Raw genomic sequence first — 16,001 nt, 5'->3', positions numbered from 1 at the left:
TGGGTGTGAGCTAGTGGAGGGTTGTGTGTGATGGCAGGTGTGGGGCCTCTGTGTGTGTGTGTGTGTGTGTGTGTGCGCGCGCGTGCACGCGCGCGTGCACATGAACGAGTCACAGATAGATGGAAAGAGAGGAGAGATGGAGGGAGACAGAGAAAGACAGACAGACACAAAAAAGGAAACTAGAAGCAGGCTGCCTCAGAGAGGAGACAGAGATGACAAAGACAGAGGGAGAGACAGAACAAGGTGAGCTGGAGAATAGGACAACATGGCCTGTGTCCCCTTTCTCAGGGGACAAGCAGAGACAGGACACTATCACCCAGACAGGGGCCGGTGGGTGTTTGTGAACTCACCCAAGCGGCCACATGATGAGCCACATGTGTGTGTGCTTCAAGTCCATGGGTGTCCAGATGCCTGTGCATGTATGTGCAGGCTGGATCTGTTGTGGGTCCCTGCATGTGAACCAGTTATCTGGGTATACAGCTGTGCGCCTGTGTGTGACCTGTGGATCCTCAGGTGGGTCTGTGTATGGGTTGGATGTGACTGTCTGTCTGCATGTATAAACTGGGTGTGGGCATATCTTGGATCCGTGTCTACATGTGCTCAATGTGTGCAGGCGACGTGTGCAAGGCCCGGGGCTGGTGATCCACGGTACCTACGAACATGGGTGATTGCAGGAGTTTGTATGTCAGTGTGTGAGCTGCGTATCCACGTCTGCGGATGTCGTGTGTGTGCGCACGTCTACATCTCTGTATGTGTGACCCAGGGCTGTGTGTGTGCCTGCGAGTGTGTGACAGGCCATGTGTGTGCGCGCTGGCCCCGCGGGGGCGGCAGCTCCTGCCCGATCCTGCCCGGTTGGGCACCCGGCTGGGCGGTGGAGGCCCTTCCCTCCCGGCGCTGAGCCCCGCCGCGGCTCCCCGGGACCCCGGACCCCGGACCCCGGCCGCTCGGCCCGCGTCCCTCTTCCGCCGGCCAGGCCTCCCTTGGGGGTGTGCGCCCCCGCAGCCCCCGCCCAGGCCCCGCCGCCCGTCCCGCTTTGTCTGGCAAAGAAAGCGCGAGGCCGGCCGGGGGGGAGGGGGTGTCTAGACGGCGCGGCCATTGTCCCGAGCGGGGGAAGGGAGAGCGGGGAGGGGGAGGGGCAGGGGGCCCGGGCCGGCTGGGGAGGGGCTCGGGCTGCGGGGACTGGGCCGCTGGAGCGGAGCACGTGGGCTCGCGCCCCCCGCCCTCCTTTTCCCTCCCCTCGCGGGGGCGGGGTCCCGGGGCCGCCAGGTCCCGGCGGCCGGGGGAGGGAGTGGGGCCGCGGGCGGGGAAAGGGGCGCGGGCGCCACTGTGGCTCCAGCTCCGACTCCAGCTCCGGGTCTTGCCGCGCTCCGGCCTGAGAAGTTTTCCCCGAGTTCAGAGCTCCGAGAACTTCGCGCCCCCCTCCCCGTCGCCCGCCCCGCCTGGCCGGCCCTGGGTGTGTAGGGGGGGCTTTTGTGCGAGGGGTCCCCAGCCTGGGGGTCCTGAGGCTCCAGTTCGTGACCTTCCCAGGACTCCGGACGGGCGTGCATTGGGAGCGTGCTCCAGACCCTTGGTCCCCCCGATCTCGCGTCCCTGATCCCTGCACCTCAAGCTCCCAGCCCCTGATTCCTGGGTCCATTCACCCCCCCCCCAACTCTGATCGCTCCCGGGCCCGTATTCTGCGGACCTCTGGGGCCCTGCCCCCCCCCCCCCGCATTGAGTCCCTGCCCCCCCGGGATTGGCACGTAGCCCCCGGACTCCTGTGCTCACAGCCCCTGATCTGGTCCTTGGCTCCGAGGCCAGCCCTCCAGCCCCAGACTCCGGGGTCCTTAAACTCCGCTCTTACCCTCCCCCAACCCACCCACCCAGTCCCGACCACCAGGTCCCAGCCGCTCACCTGCAGCCCCGGGCCCCGCGAGCAGTAGCAACAGGGGCAGCGCCCGCACGGGCGGCAGCGGTGGCGGCGCCGACATCGGGCGACGGCGGCGGCGGCGGCCCCGGGTCCCCGGCCCCATGGCGGCCGGCCGCGACCCTCCCTCCTCCCTCCTCCCTTCTTCCCTGGGCTCCGGGCGCGTCCCGGGCCAGCCTCCGCGCCGCCAACTTCGCCAAAGTGAGGCTGCCGGGCCGCCCCGCCCCCAGCCCTGGGCGGCTCGCCCCGCCCCGGGGCCGGCCCTGCGCTCCCCCGCCCCCCTACCCCCACCCCAGCCCGGCCTCCCGGGGTCCCTGCCCACCCTCCACCCACACAGCCAGGGACCCGCAGATCCTTGGAAATTCTGGCCAGCCATGCGGTGAGGCGTGGGCTGAACCCACACTGACAGACACAGCAGCTTCGTGAACACCCACGCTCCCAACACACACTCAGAGCCCAGGGACGCACACAGAACCAGGGCACAAACACAGATCCACAGATCCTCCAAAACTGAGGCCAGGCACATCCTAAGAATCTCACGCGCACACAACCACCCTGCCCCATTGCAGACGTATGCACAGAGCTTCATGGGGACTTAAGATATAAAACACAAACCCAAAGCTCAGGCCCAGCCAGGCCTTGAGCCTGGGACAGCATTTGCAGCCTCAGACCTCAGACACACATTAGGAAGGAGACCCATGCATGTGTGCGCGCACGCTCACACACACACACACACACACACACACACACACACATACACACACAATCTTCTTACTCTCAGCTCTCCTGGAAAGCACCCCTCTTCCTCCTTACTACCCTGTGTGAACCCCAAAGGTCCACCCCAGCCCCCAGCCCCACCCATTCCCCTCACAGCTTCTCTGCTGCTCAGCCTTGCTCAATTTGATCAACTGCCTTTTCCCAAATCAGTCATGCTGCAAAGCCGCCCTGCAGCCCACCCTGTCCATGCGGCGATAATGGGGACCCCGAAAGGCCCCAAGCCCAGCCCCGGAGGAGCCCTCATTCCACGGAAGAAAAAGCCTGACACAGACACCAGCAGCTCTGGGGGTTCAGAGCTGGGCCAGAGGGAGGGACAGAGTGTGGGAGGGCCACGCAGAGGGGTTGGTGAGGGCCCGGCTTGAGGGTAGTTACTGATTTGTTCATTCATTTATTCAACAGGTGGGTATAAATCTCTGGCTTTATGTCTGGCTTTGTTCCAGGGGCTGGGGTATACCTTCCTCCCCCAGAGAGGGCTCCCCAAAGGAGGGTCCAGTGGAGCTCAGCCGGGAAGGCTGAACTAGAGAGGGAAATGGCAGCAGAGACACAGGTTTGCACCCACAGGAGGAAGCAAAGAAAGGAGGAGGAGTGGACAGACCAGGGGTCACAAGGGCCACCATGAGGAGGAGGAGAAAGAGGCCAGGCTGTCCCCCATGGTAATTTGGCTGCAGGGAGGAGGGATGGGTTGGGGATAAGGCGCTGAATCCGTGGAGCCTAGGGGTCACCTACAGGGGCTGAGCATCTAGAAGCCACGGTGGGAGATTTTCACCAGAGCAGCCCAGAGAGCTTCAGGCAACTTTTAACCTTTTTATTTTAAAATACTGTCAAATGCAAAAAAATAAATAAATAAAAAATTAAAATAAAATAAAATAATGTCAAATGCAGAATAGCATAATTTCCACATGCCCTTTGTCGGGATTCGCCAACCCTTTCCACGCTTTGCCACGTTTGCTTCATCTGGATCGGTTCCTCAGCGTTTCCCTGTCTCTTGTGATATTAACGATCTCGGGAGAATCGAGGCCACTCATTTCTCAGAATGTCCTCCAGCGGGCTGGCCTGCTCAGTCCTCCCAACCAGGGAGTATGCCTTTGTCCAGAACCACAGAGATGGTGCTGGTCCTCCCCAGTGCCTCGGATTAGGAGGTACTTGACATTAGTTCCCAACACTGGGGGTATTACACTTCGATCACTTGTGTGAAGTTGGCCAACTTTCCCTACTATCAAGGGACTATTCTCTTCCCGTCCCCTCCTCCCATAATAAATATCAGTAGCACGTGGGGAGATACTTTGAGACGATGTGACTATCCTGGTGCCCATCAAATGTTCACCCGCTGGGTTGGGCACGTATTTATGATTTCCTCTGAGGATTTTTGAAAAACTTGGGACAAAATTCACGTAAAATTAACCAATTGCCATTACAAATTTTTTTAATATTTATTTATTTTTGAGAGAGAGAGTGTGAGCTGGGGAGGGGCAGAGAAAGAGAAAAAGACAGAATCTGAAGAAGGCTCCAGGCTCCGAGCTGTCAGCACAGAGCTGGACTCAGGGCTTGAACCCACGAACCAGGAGATCATGACCTGAGCCGAAGTCGGACGCTCAACCAACTGAACCACCCAGGTGCCCCATCCAAGACATTTCTATCACCCCAAAGGGAAACCCCCATCCCCTAGAGCAGCCACTCCCCAGCCCCCTCCTCCAGCTCCTGGGAGCCACCAAATGGCTTTCTGCCTCTATGGATTTGCCTAACCATTTTATATACATGGAATCAGACAGTGTGGGGCCCTTTGTGTCTGGTTTTTTTCACTCAGCATAATGTGTGGGGTTTTTTTATTTTTTTTTTTTTAATTTTATATTTGAGAGAGACAGACAGACAGACAGAGCATGAGCATGAGCAGGGGAAGGACAGCGAGAGAGGGAGACACAGAATCCGAAACAGGCTCCAGGCTCTCAGCAGTCAGCACAGAGCCCGACGCGGGGCTTGAACTCACAAACCGCGAGATCATGAACTGACCCGAAGCCGGATGCTTAACCGACTGAGCCACCCGGGTGCCCACTCAGCATAACGTTTTTTGAGGTTCATCTGCCACCATGGAGCATGTACCAGTACATCACTTGCTTATGGCTAAGACTCCACTGAATGGCTATACCCTATTTTGCTTACCCATTCATCCATTAATACCTTGAATAATTTTTAAATGCTGGAAGAGGAAGAGGGAAGGAGACAGAGAAGTGCTATTAGTGAGAAAGAAGAAGCATGAAGGGCCGAGGGTGACAAGTGAATGGCCGCAGCCTGGGGGCCAGAGATGATATGAGAACCCAGGCCTGAGTGACTCCAGGCCACAAGGAGTATGAGGGGTGGGGGTGGGGATCGGGCAGAGAAAAGGACAAAAGTTGCACAAGAAAGAGCGCAGCCTGACTCATAGTGAGTATACTGAGTCAATAGACCCTAGGGCAGGTGCAGCTCAAGTCTGTCCCTGTGCCCATCACCCCAGGAGGAAATCCAAGCCCCTGGGCCCTGCTTTCAAAGCCCTCAGACTGGCCTTACCCTCTGCAGCCCCTCCCCTCTCATCATCACACTGAATCAGTGTCCCTCCTCACCCAGCAGGCCTTGCGCTCTCATGGCCTTTGCCCAGGTTCTTCCCTCTGCTGGGACACCCAGCTGGTTACAAGGACCCTTTTGCTTCCTCCCCAAGCAGGAACTCACAGGGAGTGTTCTCTTCAAAAATGTATTTTCTTGAGGCGCCTGGCTGGCTCAGTCGGCTAAGTGTCCAACTTCGGCTCAGGTCATGATCTCACTGTTCCTGAGTTCAAGCCCCGCGTCGGGCTCTGTACTGACAGCTCGGAGCCTGGAGCCTGCTTCAGATTCTGTCTCCCTCTCTCTGTTCCTCCCTTGCTCATGTTCATGCTCTGTCTCTCTCTCTCTCTCTCTCTCTCTCTCTCACGTGAGATCTCTCTCATGATCTCACAATTTGTGGGTTCAAGCCTCGCGTCGGGCTCTCTGCTGTCAGCACAGAGCCCCCTTAAGATCCTCTGTCTCCCTCTCTCTCTGTCCCTCCCACACATATGCTCTCTCTCTCTTTCAAAAATAAATAAACATTAAGAAAAAAATTTTAAATGTATTTTCTTCCAGTTATAGGGAATGCTCTGCTATTTCCCACAATGCTACCCCTTTGCCCATGCTGGTCTCTCTTTCTGGTGTGCCTTCCAACCCCCCATCCCTGTGCCTGGTGAACTCCTTTTATTCTTCAAGGTTTCAGCTCCAGGAAGCCCTCTCTGCCCCCCAGACAGAGCCCCCCCTGGGCTATCCCAGCACCCTCCTGCTCTCTGTATCAGCCTCACACACAAGGGGTTGGGTATCTATGCCCTGCTCTGTATCCCCACCTAGACTGGGAGCTTCCCAGGAACCAGGCGTCACACAGCATGGTCTGGGCACACAGAGGGTGACATGGAAGGGTTTGGTGACTCAGGAATTAGCTGAAGGTGTTAGGATGGCCAACCCAGAAGGGCTGCCACTGGGGACCCAGACCACCCTCTTAAGTACATTCTAGAAGTCTGGGGGTCCAGAAAAGGATTTGAGGGTCCAGGGACAAAGGTAGGGGCTTCATGAGGTGGGCTAGCTGTTCCCCTGACCCATCTGAGAAAGGACTTTTTTGCTGGAATGGATGTCCTAATAGGTGCTGAGCTCCCCATCAGAAGGAGCAACCAAGGAACTTGGACACCCCCCCCCTTTTGCTAGGCAGAAAGCCTAGAGTCTGTGACTCTGCTGATCCAGTGGCCTCTGGTCCATAGCAAACAGAGAAGGAAAGGGAGCAAAAGTAGTGAAAACACAGGCTGAGGCCAGCATGAGGGGCAGTGGAGACAAAAGACAGAAAGACACATTTACAGAGCCCCTACTGGGTGTCAATCCCATGTCAAGTCCCCATGACTCAGCAAGTAGAATGCGGAGTCCTGGCTCCAGGATCCTGCTGCCCTCCAGCCACAGTGGCAGGCCCAGCCCAAGGTGTCAGGACCCTTGGGGGACAGGAGAGTCTGGAACGACCATTCCCACAGCCTCGCAGTGGGATTCCACACAGTTCCCAATGTGGTGGAGATAGGGGGTGAGCCCGAGCCCTCTCCCCTGCCCCTGATGGCCGCCTTGGCCCAGGACTGCGTTTCTCCTCAATGAGCTCAGTCCCCAGGGACACAGGACCTGGGCCCAGGCCAAGACACAGCTGCTGGGCCCAGGCCGATGACCGGGAACCTGAGAACGTGCCCTCAGCTTCTCCTCCAGGGACCACAGTCCCGCCCTCTGCACCAAAGCTGGGGCCGGGCCCTCAGGCCCAGACAGCGGGCCACGGGAGCCAGCAGGGGTGAGGGCTGCTGGGTGTGGGCCCTGGGCAAGAGTGGGAAGGCAGGACTCCAGGGGCTGTCGGCCGCAGACCCGACCAGCTCTTTTGGCCACTGCCTCCCTAGGGCCTTCTCATGCTCCAACTCTCTATGGCTCCCCACTGCCCAGAGTGACACCCTCCTCAGCTTACTTGGCACGGGCTGCGTCTACCATTGGGAGCTCTTTTCTCATACCCTGCAGGCTCCGTTCACTCTGCCCCTCCAGCTCTCCTCGCCTTCATTCACTCATTCAACAAACATTCAACAAACATTCAGTCATTCAACAAACATTTTACTGACAACCAACCACAGGCACAGCTGTCAAAGACAGACAGGCTCTTGATTTCAGCTCGGGTCACGATCTCTCAGTTCGTGGGATCAAGCCTTGCATCGGGCTCCATGCTGACAGCGCGGAGCCTGCTTTGGATTCTCTCTCTCCCCCTCTCTCTCTGCCCCTCCCCTGCTCATGCTCTCTCTCTCACTCTTTCAAAATAAATAAACTTAAAAAAAATTTTTTTTAAGTTAATAAATAGAAGAAAAGAAACCAGAAGGCAAACAAATAAGAACCATGGACTGTGGCAAGGGGGGAGGAGAGATTTCAGTGACAGGGGCAGGCAGGACAGGCCTCACCGAGTTAGGGGATGTTACAGCTGAGACCTGAAGGAGGAGAAGAAGCCACACAGGAGCAAACAGCCGGAGGAAGGGTGTTCCAGGTAGAGGGAAGGGCGAGTGCAAAGGCCCAGAGGAGGAAGGGTGAAGGGGCCAGAATGCTGGGCACATAGTGACTGAGAGCTGGGAGGTTGAGGAAGACGATGGGGGCCAAGTCTCAAGGGTCTGGGATTTCATTGCAAGCACAGTGGCCACCGCTGGAGCGTTTTAGCAGGGAGAAGCTGATCGGAGGTTGTAGGAGATCCCTGTGGAAGCTCTGCCTTCCTTTCTCCCAGGGAGTGGTCCCTGGGGCCTCACACTAGCTCCTCTGGGCTCCCATGGCCTACCCCCCCACCCCGCCTACTACATGATCCCTCCTGGGTCCCCCTCAGATTCTGAGCTCTGTGGGTGTCCGTCTTGCTCCCTGCTGAATCCCCAGTGTCTAGCCTAGAGCCTGGCCCACAGTAGGTGAAACAACTATCAGTCGATCGAATGAAGCTACCAAGCACATTTCAGTGCAGAGCAGGAGCCAGGAGGTGGGACTTGAATGTGCCCATTGGCAGCTCTGAGACTGCCTCCATTAGATCAGGGCTCCGCCAGAGGAAGGGATGCGGGCTGGGGGCTGGGGGGGGGGGGGCGGGGAGCGGTTCTTGGAGGAGGAGATGGGGGGGGTGAGAACTGAGTATGGAAAAGAGTGAAGAGAACAAAACTCACTTCTATTGAGCAGCTGCCGGCCCTGCAGCTCTGGAGGTGGCGGTGTCCCTGTCGTAGGATCCTCCACTGGGTGGGACATCGCTGGGCATCTTGGCCTCCCAGGCCCTGGGCTCAGACCGCTGGAGTCGTCCGTGTGCACAACCTCCCTCCAGACCCCATCTCCTCCTGCTCAGGTCTGAACCATGATGCCCTGATGGCCCCTGCCTATCCTTGGCTCCCTGGCCCTTGAAGCTTGTCCTCCTCCCTGTCCTCCTGTTTCAGAGAAGGGAAATGCCTCCCCAGGGCTTTTCATTACCTCTTCCCTTGGCCAGAGCTTGAGCCCTCTTCCACGACAAAGTGAAGTTCACAGGAATCTGCAGTGAGTGCTCCTTTCACGTTGCCCCACCCCCAAGCTCCTGACTTTCTCCCCCTCACCCTCTTTTCCCCGTGCCCCTTCCCTTCATTCTTCCCCTCCTCCACTCCACTCCGTGCCCCCAGAGGCTGACCTCTACTGGCTGCATCAATGGACGGCCTTGTCCTCTGGCTTCCAGGTGGGTCTGGCCAATAGGAGGCACTGGCAGAAGATGAAGCCAAAGGAGAGAATGGGGTATTAATCCTCCTGCATCCCTGCCTGTGGGGTCAGCTCAGCTAGTAGCACCCCTTGACCAAAGGCCCTGTCTGCATGAATCTGTGCTTGGGTTCTAACATCCTTCTTTCCCCTTGTCTGGTCAGGGGGACCAGGAGATGGTAATGGCTCTCCATGGTTGCTTTGCCCCTTTGGTTTCTCCAAATCCTGCTCACTCTATGTGGTCCCTGTAGCAAACCTGCCTCAACTTACCCCATTTGAATGTGCCACTTATCTCCTCTAGGCTCACAGCTTGGGGTCCCCATTCTTCCCTCCTCACTCCTGCTTAAGGGTGCTCGGGACATCCAAGTCCTGTGTCCTTTGCTTCCACGTCTTCCCCCATCCCAAACTTCCCTCCCAGTCTCAAGGAACACTAAATCAGCTGTGCGTGGAGGCTTCCGTGGGTTGGAGCGCATCCTTGCAGGGGTTAGTTCCAAGGCTGCTTCCTCCAGGGAGCCTTCCCTCCCACTCCCCACGCGTCCTCCCCCCCCCCCGCCCCCCCGCGTTGCTTATTCCACTCGAGCCCGGCTCCGCCTCCCCTGCCCCTCCTCTGGTGTACCGCCAAAGCCTTTGAGCCTGTGGCAGGACAGATGAACGAGTGAATGAATGAATGAATGAATGGCTGAGCGACCGACTGACTGATGAATGAATGATGGAAGGCGGTCTGGAGCCGGGAGCTCGGAGCAGGGGAAGAGAGTCGCCGAGCCTGGTAGGGGTCTCAGCCGGGCCGCCTCCCTCCAAACCCTCCGGGTCCCTTCTCTGGCCTGGAAAGGATGCGCGCGCCCAGCCCCGCCTCTGGGAGAAAGGCGCGCCCCGATTGGCTCAGGCTGGCTTCGTCCGAGTCACGAGTCTCTATTGGCTCGCTAGCCAGGACTCTGCCCAATCACCGCGATGAATTCCCCCCCACCCCCAGACTCTGATTCCCTCCCGCCTGCAGCCGAGGAGGCGGAGGACGGCGCCTTCTTGTTACCCTGGCAACCGTCAGCGGACCTGTCGCCCCAGCAACTGTCCGAGGCCTCCCGTCAGCCTTCGCCTGGGCCCCTCCAATCACCCAGACAACCGCTACCCGTTCCGGTCAACCATCAGCCCTTTCCCCATCACTCTGGCAACCGTCGCCAGACCCACCGCCCCCTGGACACACCATCCTCATCCTGCCCGCAGGCCTCCTCGGCCCAGACCTCCACCCCAGGCTCCGAGGTCGTGGGGTCCCCTTTCCCTCCGGCCCATCTCCTCGACCCCAAGGGGCACTGTTCCCACCCTGGAAGTGGGGGGGCCCCCGAGGTGGGTCGGGCGCTGGGGATCCCGGCTCCCGTCGGGCCCCACGGGCCGCCCGTGCTGAGGCAGCGCATGGCCCCCCAGCTGTCTCACCACTCGCACTCCTGCGTGGGACTGTCCGGCCACAACAGGGAGCTTTTCAAAATGCAAGCCATGTTCCTCCCTGCTGAAAACTCTTCCCTGACTCCCCTTGAGAACCGAATCCAAACTCCTCACAGCCCCTGGCCGTCTGGCTGTGGCCTCTTCTCCTCTCTCGCAGCCACTAATCCCCACGTTGTTACTCCAGTAGCCTAGGCTTATTTCCACCTCCAACCTTCCTGCTTACGGCTTCCCACTCCCTGAAGTGTGTCCCCCAGCTAGGGAAGACTTTCCTGAGTCACCAGACACTCACCTAGCTCTCTATGCCCGTTCTGTTAACTCCAGAGTAAGGCTGTGTTGTTCACTCCCCAGCGCCTAGATCAGTGCCTGACACACGGGATGAATGAAAAGGATGTTATGTTAGAGACAAGACAGTACAGAGGGGGATGACCAACAGGCAAGCTTTAGCCAGCCAGACCCATCCCAGGGATAAGAGAATGTATTTCTGAGGTTGCAGGTCCCCAGAGAGATTCATCAGCATTCGTCATGACATGGTCCCCAAAGGCCAGGCAAAGTCTGGGGAGACAGAAGGGCCATGGCCAGCCTGAGGCTGGATGATTCACCCTCTACTTGTCCCACCCTCATCTGGAGGCTGGAGCCAGAGACTCCCCCCCCCCCCCCCCCAAAGAACCAGCGGAATCTGTGGTTAACTTGGAGAAGATTCCAGGCGCTGGAGAGGCAGGCCTCAGACTTCAGATGGTCATTCAGGGAGCCAGTCCCTTCCTGTGCCCTGTCCAGAATCTCAAACATCCACCCTAGCATAGCCTAGAGCTGTTCTTCCACGAATCTGAGACAGGGATCCCAGGGATCTTGCCCAGGCCGCACCTAGAGATCTTGACCTTATAGGCTCTGGAGTCACAACCGGGAGGGAGATGGTGGGAGCTGCCCAGGGCCTGCCTAGACAGGAATCTAGACCCACACCTGCTTGTACATGAGGGTCTTTCCTTGGAGAGTTGGTCAGGAGCCAGGTACAGACCCCCCTTTCTAGAAGTACCCTCATCAGCACTGTCCAATAGAATGCTTTATGCTGATGTGTCAGTGGAGCCCTTGAAGCATGGCTAGAGTGACCGAGGGACTGGATTTTTAATCGATCATATTTTAATTAATTTCCATTTAAATTGAAGCAGCCAGATACAGCTGCCAGTTACCCTACTGGACAGAACAGCTTTTAGCTGAAGACTCAGATTGGAGATGAAAGCCAGGGACGGGAAGGTCAGAGTCTGTGGTTTGTGCAGCTCTGGGGGCTGACGTTGGCAGGAAGGGGAAGGCCCCAGGGAGGGGAGAGGTAGGACACTGGGTATCCAGCTCTGCAGAGGAGAGAAGTTCCCGGTTCCCCAGGGCTGAAGTGCTTGTTCAGGTGCACAGACACTCACACTGGTGTGTGAGCAAACAGCCTGGTGTGCCTGCGGGCATCCACAGACACACTCGTGTGTGGTCTAGGAGTTCTACGCCTGTGCGTGATCCGGGAGTCCGTCGTGGTGCGCACGTGGTGTGGACTCCCAGGTGCACACAGGCCAGGGAGCGAGGGCTGCTAGCCTAGCAGGTCTTGCAAGAAGGCCCACATGTACTGGTGCATTTCCTCGGGGTTGCTCTGTGGGATCCAGTGCCCCACGCCTGGCAGGATGTGGGCCTCCAGCCGGCCGGGCACAAAGCGACTGCTGATGGCTCCTACCAGCCCCTGCTCCAAGTAGGCGTCCTTCTCTCCCCACAGCAGCAGCGTGGGCGTGGCCAGTTCCTGGGGCTCCAGGGGAAGGTTCCTAGGGCCAAGACAGGTAGAAGAATAACCGCCCCTCCCCCTTGCCCCCCAGAACTCTCCTGAGCTTCCGCCCCGGGTCTGGTCTCACCTGAAGAGGTTTCGGTAATAGTTGAGGGGCCCAGTGAGGCCACCGGGCTGGGAGAAGTCATAAAGGAAGGCCTCAAGCTCGTTGGGAGTTAAGTGTGGGATGCCTCTCTTGCGGTGTGTGAGGGTGGTCTTCAGGATCTGGGTACACAGCAGACCTACGGTTTCAGTGCCCAGCCTGCCCAGTCCCAGCCCCCCACCCTCCACGTACCTCCAGGCCTTTGCCCCACTGCACCTGGAAGTCAGACATGGACAGTAACTTCTCAGGCAGCCAGGGAAGCTGGAACAGGAACACGTAGTTGGAACGGAAGAACTGGCTGATGTGGTGTGTAGAGTAGTCTGTGGGCGGCAGGGGAAAGGTAGATATGAGGCCTGGGCCTGGGGTGGCCCCACCCCCTCGCACTCCTACACGCACCCAGGTCAGGCACACAGATGCACCAACACTCAGGAATGTCATCGCATGCCAGACCTCGTGGGGGTGACTTGACATTCCTCCTGGCCCGGATGCCGGTGTCCCTCCCTGCCAAGTGGTCACTGTATCCACAGAATGGGGACACCTCTGTCTGCAGCCACTGCCCAGGTCTGGATGCATTTCAACACTTATTGAGCACCTACTGTATGCCAGGACCTGTTTAAAACCCTGGCGACACAGCAGTAAATGGCACAGACAAAACTCCCTTGCCCGCCTGAGAGCTGACAGTCTAGAGACAGAGACAGACAAGAAACAACAACACGGAGGGAGAGAGAGAGTGGGAGAGAGACCACAGCACTAGGACTATTATACTGGGAATTAGAATCAGGTGATGAGACGGGTATCTGCTTACTCATCTATGCCTTCCTTGCCAGAAGAAAGACATTTAGCCTCTCTTGCCTCAGTTTCCCCAACTGGATCGTGGAGATAACGACGCTTTCGTATGCACAGAGGCTTGTGTTGGTTATGTATATGCAAAGCTCCTTGTCAGGGCAATTGTTACCTGTAGGTGCTCAGAAACCGTGAGTTACTCCTGAGTGCACGGTCACTGATTGTAGATTGGGAGCATCATGGGTGTCCCCAGCCCCCCGTGGGGCGGGGGGGCGGTGTTGACTGGTGGACAAGGAAGTGTAGACACAGAGACAAGCCCCTCCACACAGGCATATTCCAGCATCCCGGGCTCCCCAACCCACCTTGGTACACAGACATGGGGGCTGCACTGACAACAACCATCCGCTCCACCAGGGACGGGTAGTAGATGGAGAAATTCCAGGCGAGGACCGCACCCCAGTCGTGGGCCACCAGGATGCACTTGGAATAACCTGGGGGGGGGGGGGGTGAGAGGAACCAGTGGAGGTGAGAAGCCAGGGAGAAGCAAGGCAGGGGTGAGGGAGGCCAGGCCTGGGATGGGGGTATCCGCACCCAGGCCCAGGATGACATCCTGGATGTCCGCCATCAGCAGGTCGATGGTGTAACAGTCAACATCCCGAGGTGCATCTGAGGAGCCGTAACCCCGTAGGTCCACAGCCACCACGTGGAAGCGGCTCTGGAACTCCCAAAGCTGGTAGCGCCAGGAGAACCTGTCAGGCGGGTGGAGACAGAGGTTGAGTCAGGGTCCCCAGGCTGCACCTCCACCCTACGCCCAGCAGGGGCCTTCGGCAACCCGACTTCCCTGCCCTGGACTTCCCAGAAAGGAAGATGGGGGAACCCCGCGCGGAAGGCAAGGTCGGCTGCACTCTGGGTCCAGGGCAGCGTCGACACTGATACCTCTTTGTCCCATCTCTACAGGGACATTCCTGGAGACGCCTGTCCTCGAGCACCCCCTTCTATGCCTTGGGCCCCCAGTCTACCCAGCCAGCCCCGCGGCACCTCCAGCTCCACCTGCGGCCTTGGGCGCCCCAAGCCCCTGGGCTTCATATCTACCAGTTCTCCGGGAAGCCGTGCAGAAACAGCATGAGGGGTCCGTTGCCACGTCCAGCGGAGACATAGTGGAGGCGCAGGCCCGAGCTCTGGGGGAGGGCACAGTCAGAGACCCGGGGAGGCCCTCCTCACTAGGCTTGACAACCCCCCCTCCCCGCCCTTCCGGCCACGCGCCGACCCCCGTTTGGATTCCACCGTTTGCTCTCCGCTCACCGGGGCTCGGCCCCGACGGGGCCCGACCTCCCGGGGTTCTCGACACCCGAAGCCCCGACGGCCCCCCGCACAGCCGCCCGCGCACGCGCGCTCACCTTGAGGGTCAGGAAGCAGTGTTCGCCCAGCGTGGGGTCGCTCAAGCAGGCGGGTGGGGTGCGCCGGGGGCGCCCGCAGCAGCCGCGCCGGGGCCGGCACAGCACGTGCGTGAGCGCGATGCAGCCATAGACGGCGGCGGTCAGCAGCGCCGCGCAGAACACGAGGCTCCACATGAAGGCGCGCAGGAGCTTCAGAGTGACGCGCGACGGCGCCAGCAGCGCTGTCACCACCAGCTCCGGCATGTCGCCGCAACCCGGGACGACTTCGGCGCTGCCTTCGGGGGGCCGGGGGCGAGAGCAGCAGCAGCGAGGCGGGATCCGGGCTGGGAAGCCCACCGCCTTTGGTCCGGGGACCCTCCGTGCCTCCGGGGCTTAAGGAACGCGCCGAGAGAAGAGGCGGGAGGCTTATATCGAAACAGCCACCGCACACGAGTCACCTAAGTGCCAGGTAAACACCTGGGCGCGACGGCGACAGGGAACAAGGATAGGGTGCGGGGATGGAGCCTGCGAGGACCAGGCTTCCGAGGCTGGGGAGGGGCTTTGAGGAGAGGGGAAGCGAATTGGGGGCGGGGCCTAGGCAGGCGGGGGGGTGGGGGGTGGGCTTCATAAGGGGGCGGGGCCTAGTAGGACTCCGCCGCGGGTGGGTGGGAATATTAAGTCTACAGAGAGATTGATGTCTGGACAAACAGGGGATAAGGAGAGGACTTTAGTGAAATGGGCGGAGCCTGGAGCGAAGGGGCGGAGCAATGCAGGGTAGGTGCGGCCTACGCGCCGGAACCGTGGACCCACCTTGGCCTAGGAGCTGCGTAGGAGATGGAGGCGTGGCTTAGAGGGCGGGCGGGGCGAGGGTGGAGTCCAGATGAGGCGGGGCCTAAAGTCGGGCGGGAGAAGGCCGGAGGCTGGGCCAGGATACTTTGGGTGCGAGGGCTGGGCCAATAAGCTGGGGGTCGGCCCGGCTCCGGGACGAAGGGACGGGGGGCGGGGCCGGGACCTAATATGGCGGGGCGGGCGGGCCCGGAAGCGGAAGGAGGGGACAGGTAGTGCCTTGGCTGGGATTAGGAGGCGCGGGCGGTCGCCGCAACCCGGGGAGGACTTGAGAGCCCCTGCCGCCGCCCTTCGGAGCTCCCCTCCCTGGACTGCGCGGCCCTGTCCTTGGCCTGGCTGGGAGAGACCTAGCAGCACCCTCACCCAGGCCTGGTTCCAACGGCGGGTCCAGTGGCCTCGACCCCGGGAAGTCCTCCAGTTAGTCCAGCGCCCGCCGGCCCCGCCCCTGCACGGCTGTGATTGGAGGGCGGTGGTCATTGACGTGCGGGTGACAGGTCTCGCCCGGGAGCCAATCGGCAGGTGTTGAGGCCGGGCTGGGGGGTGGGGATTTGCCGGTGGCGACCAATGGAGACGCGGAGACTCTTAACTTCTAGAGGGCTGACCGGGCCCGCGAGCCGGAGGACCGGGCCGGTTGAGTCCCTGGGGCGGTCAGAAAGAGGAAGTCGGTCAGGATCGGTCGAGAAGGCCGACAGGGCAGGTTCTTCCTCCTGTTTT

The 16,001-nt window shown here is 59.6% G+C and overlaps 2 protein-coding genes across 2 annotated transcripts in view; both read right to left on the bottom strand.

Annotated features, from left to right (window-relative positions):
* The window catches only part of NOTCH3 (notch receptor 3), a 35,737-nt gene extending 33,631 nt beyond the window's left edge, over positions 1 to 2,106 (bottom strand). The window contains exon 1 of the mRNA XM_027050411.2: positions 1,895 to 2,106. Coding sequence (XP_026906212.1) covers positions 1,895 to 2,012 — 118 coding nt within the window. The 5' untranslated portion in view covers positions 2,013 to 2,106. The remainder of the gene's footprint in view (positions 1 to 1,894) is intronic.
* Positions 2,107 to 11,499: 9,393 nt separating this feature from the next.
* EPHX3 (epoxide hydrolase 3) lies at positions 11,500 to 15,738 on the bottom strand. Its single transcript, XM_027050225.2, has 7 exons — positions 14,463 to 15,738; positions 14,158 to 14,243; positions 13,657 to 13,814; positions 13,428 to 13,556; positions 12,499 to 12,602; positions 12,268 to 12,404; positions 11,500 to 12,180 (listed from the first exon to the last, which is right to left on the bottom strand). Exons 1-7 carry the CDS (start codon positions 14,703 to 14,705, stop codon positions 11,955 to 11,957), a joined length of 1,083 nt encoding a protein of 360 aa, XP_026906026.2. The 5' UTR covers positions 14,706 to 15,738; the 3' UTR covers positions 11,500 to 11,954.
* Between the last annotated feature and the right edge of the window lie 263 nt (positions 15,739 to 16,001).

Source organism: Acinonyx jubatus, chromosome A2, assembly GCF_027475565.1.
Source record: "Acinonyx jubatus isolate Ajub_Pintada_27869175 chromosome A2, VMU_Ajub_asm_v1.0, whole genome shotgun sequence".
NCBI lineage: Eukaryota > Metazoa > Chordata > Mammalia > Carnivora > Felidae > Acinonyx > Acinonyx jubatus.
This window is presented reverse-complemented; position numbering and strand designations above follow the sequence as displayed.

Bases quoted from the DNA above. Each gene is read 5' to 3' on its own strand.
- EPHX3 (XM_027050225.2), bottom strand. From the start codon at position 14,705: ATGCCGGAGCTGGTGGTGACAGCGCTGCTGGCGCCGTCGCGCGTCACT. The intron at 14,244-14,462 runs GTGAGCGCGCGT...GCCCTCCCCCAG, and splicing joins ACTGCTTCCTGACCCTCAAG to AGCTCGGGCCTGCGCCTCCA. The intron at 13,557-13,656 runs GTGCGGATACCC...CCCCCCCCCCAG, and splicing joins GGATGTCATCCTGGGCCTGG to GTTATTCCAAGTGCATCCTG.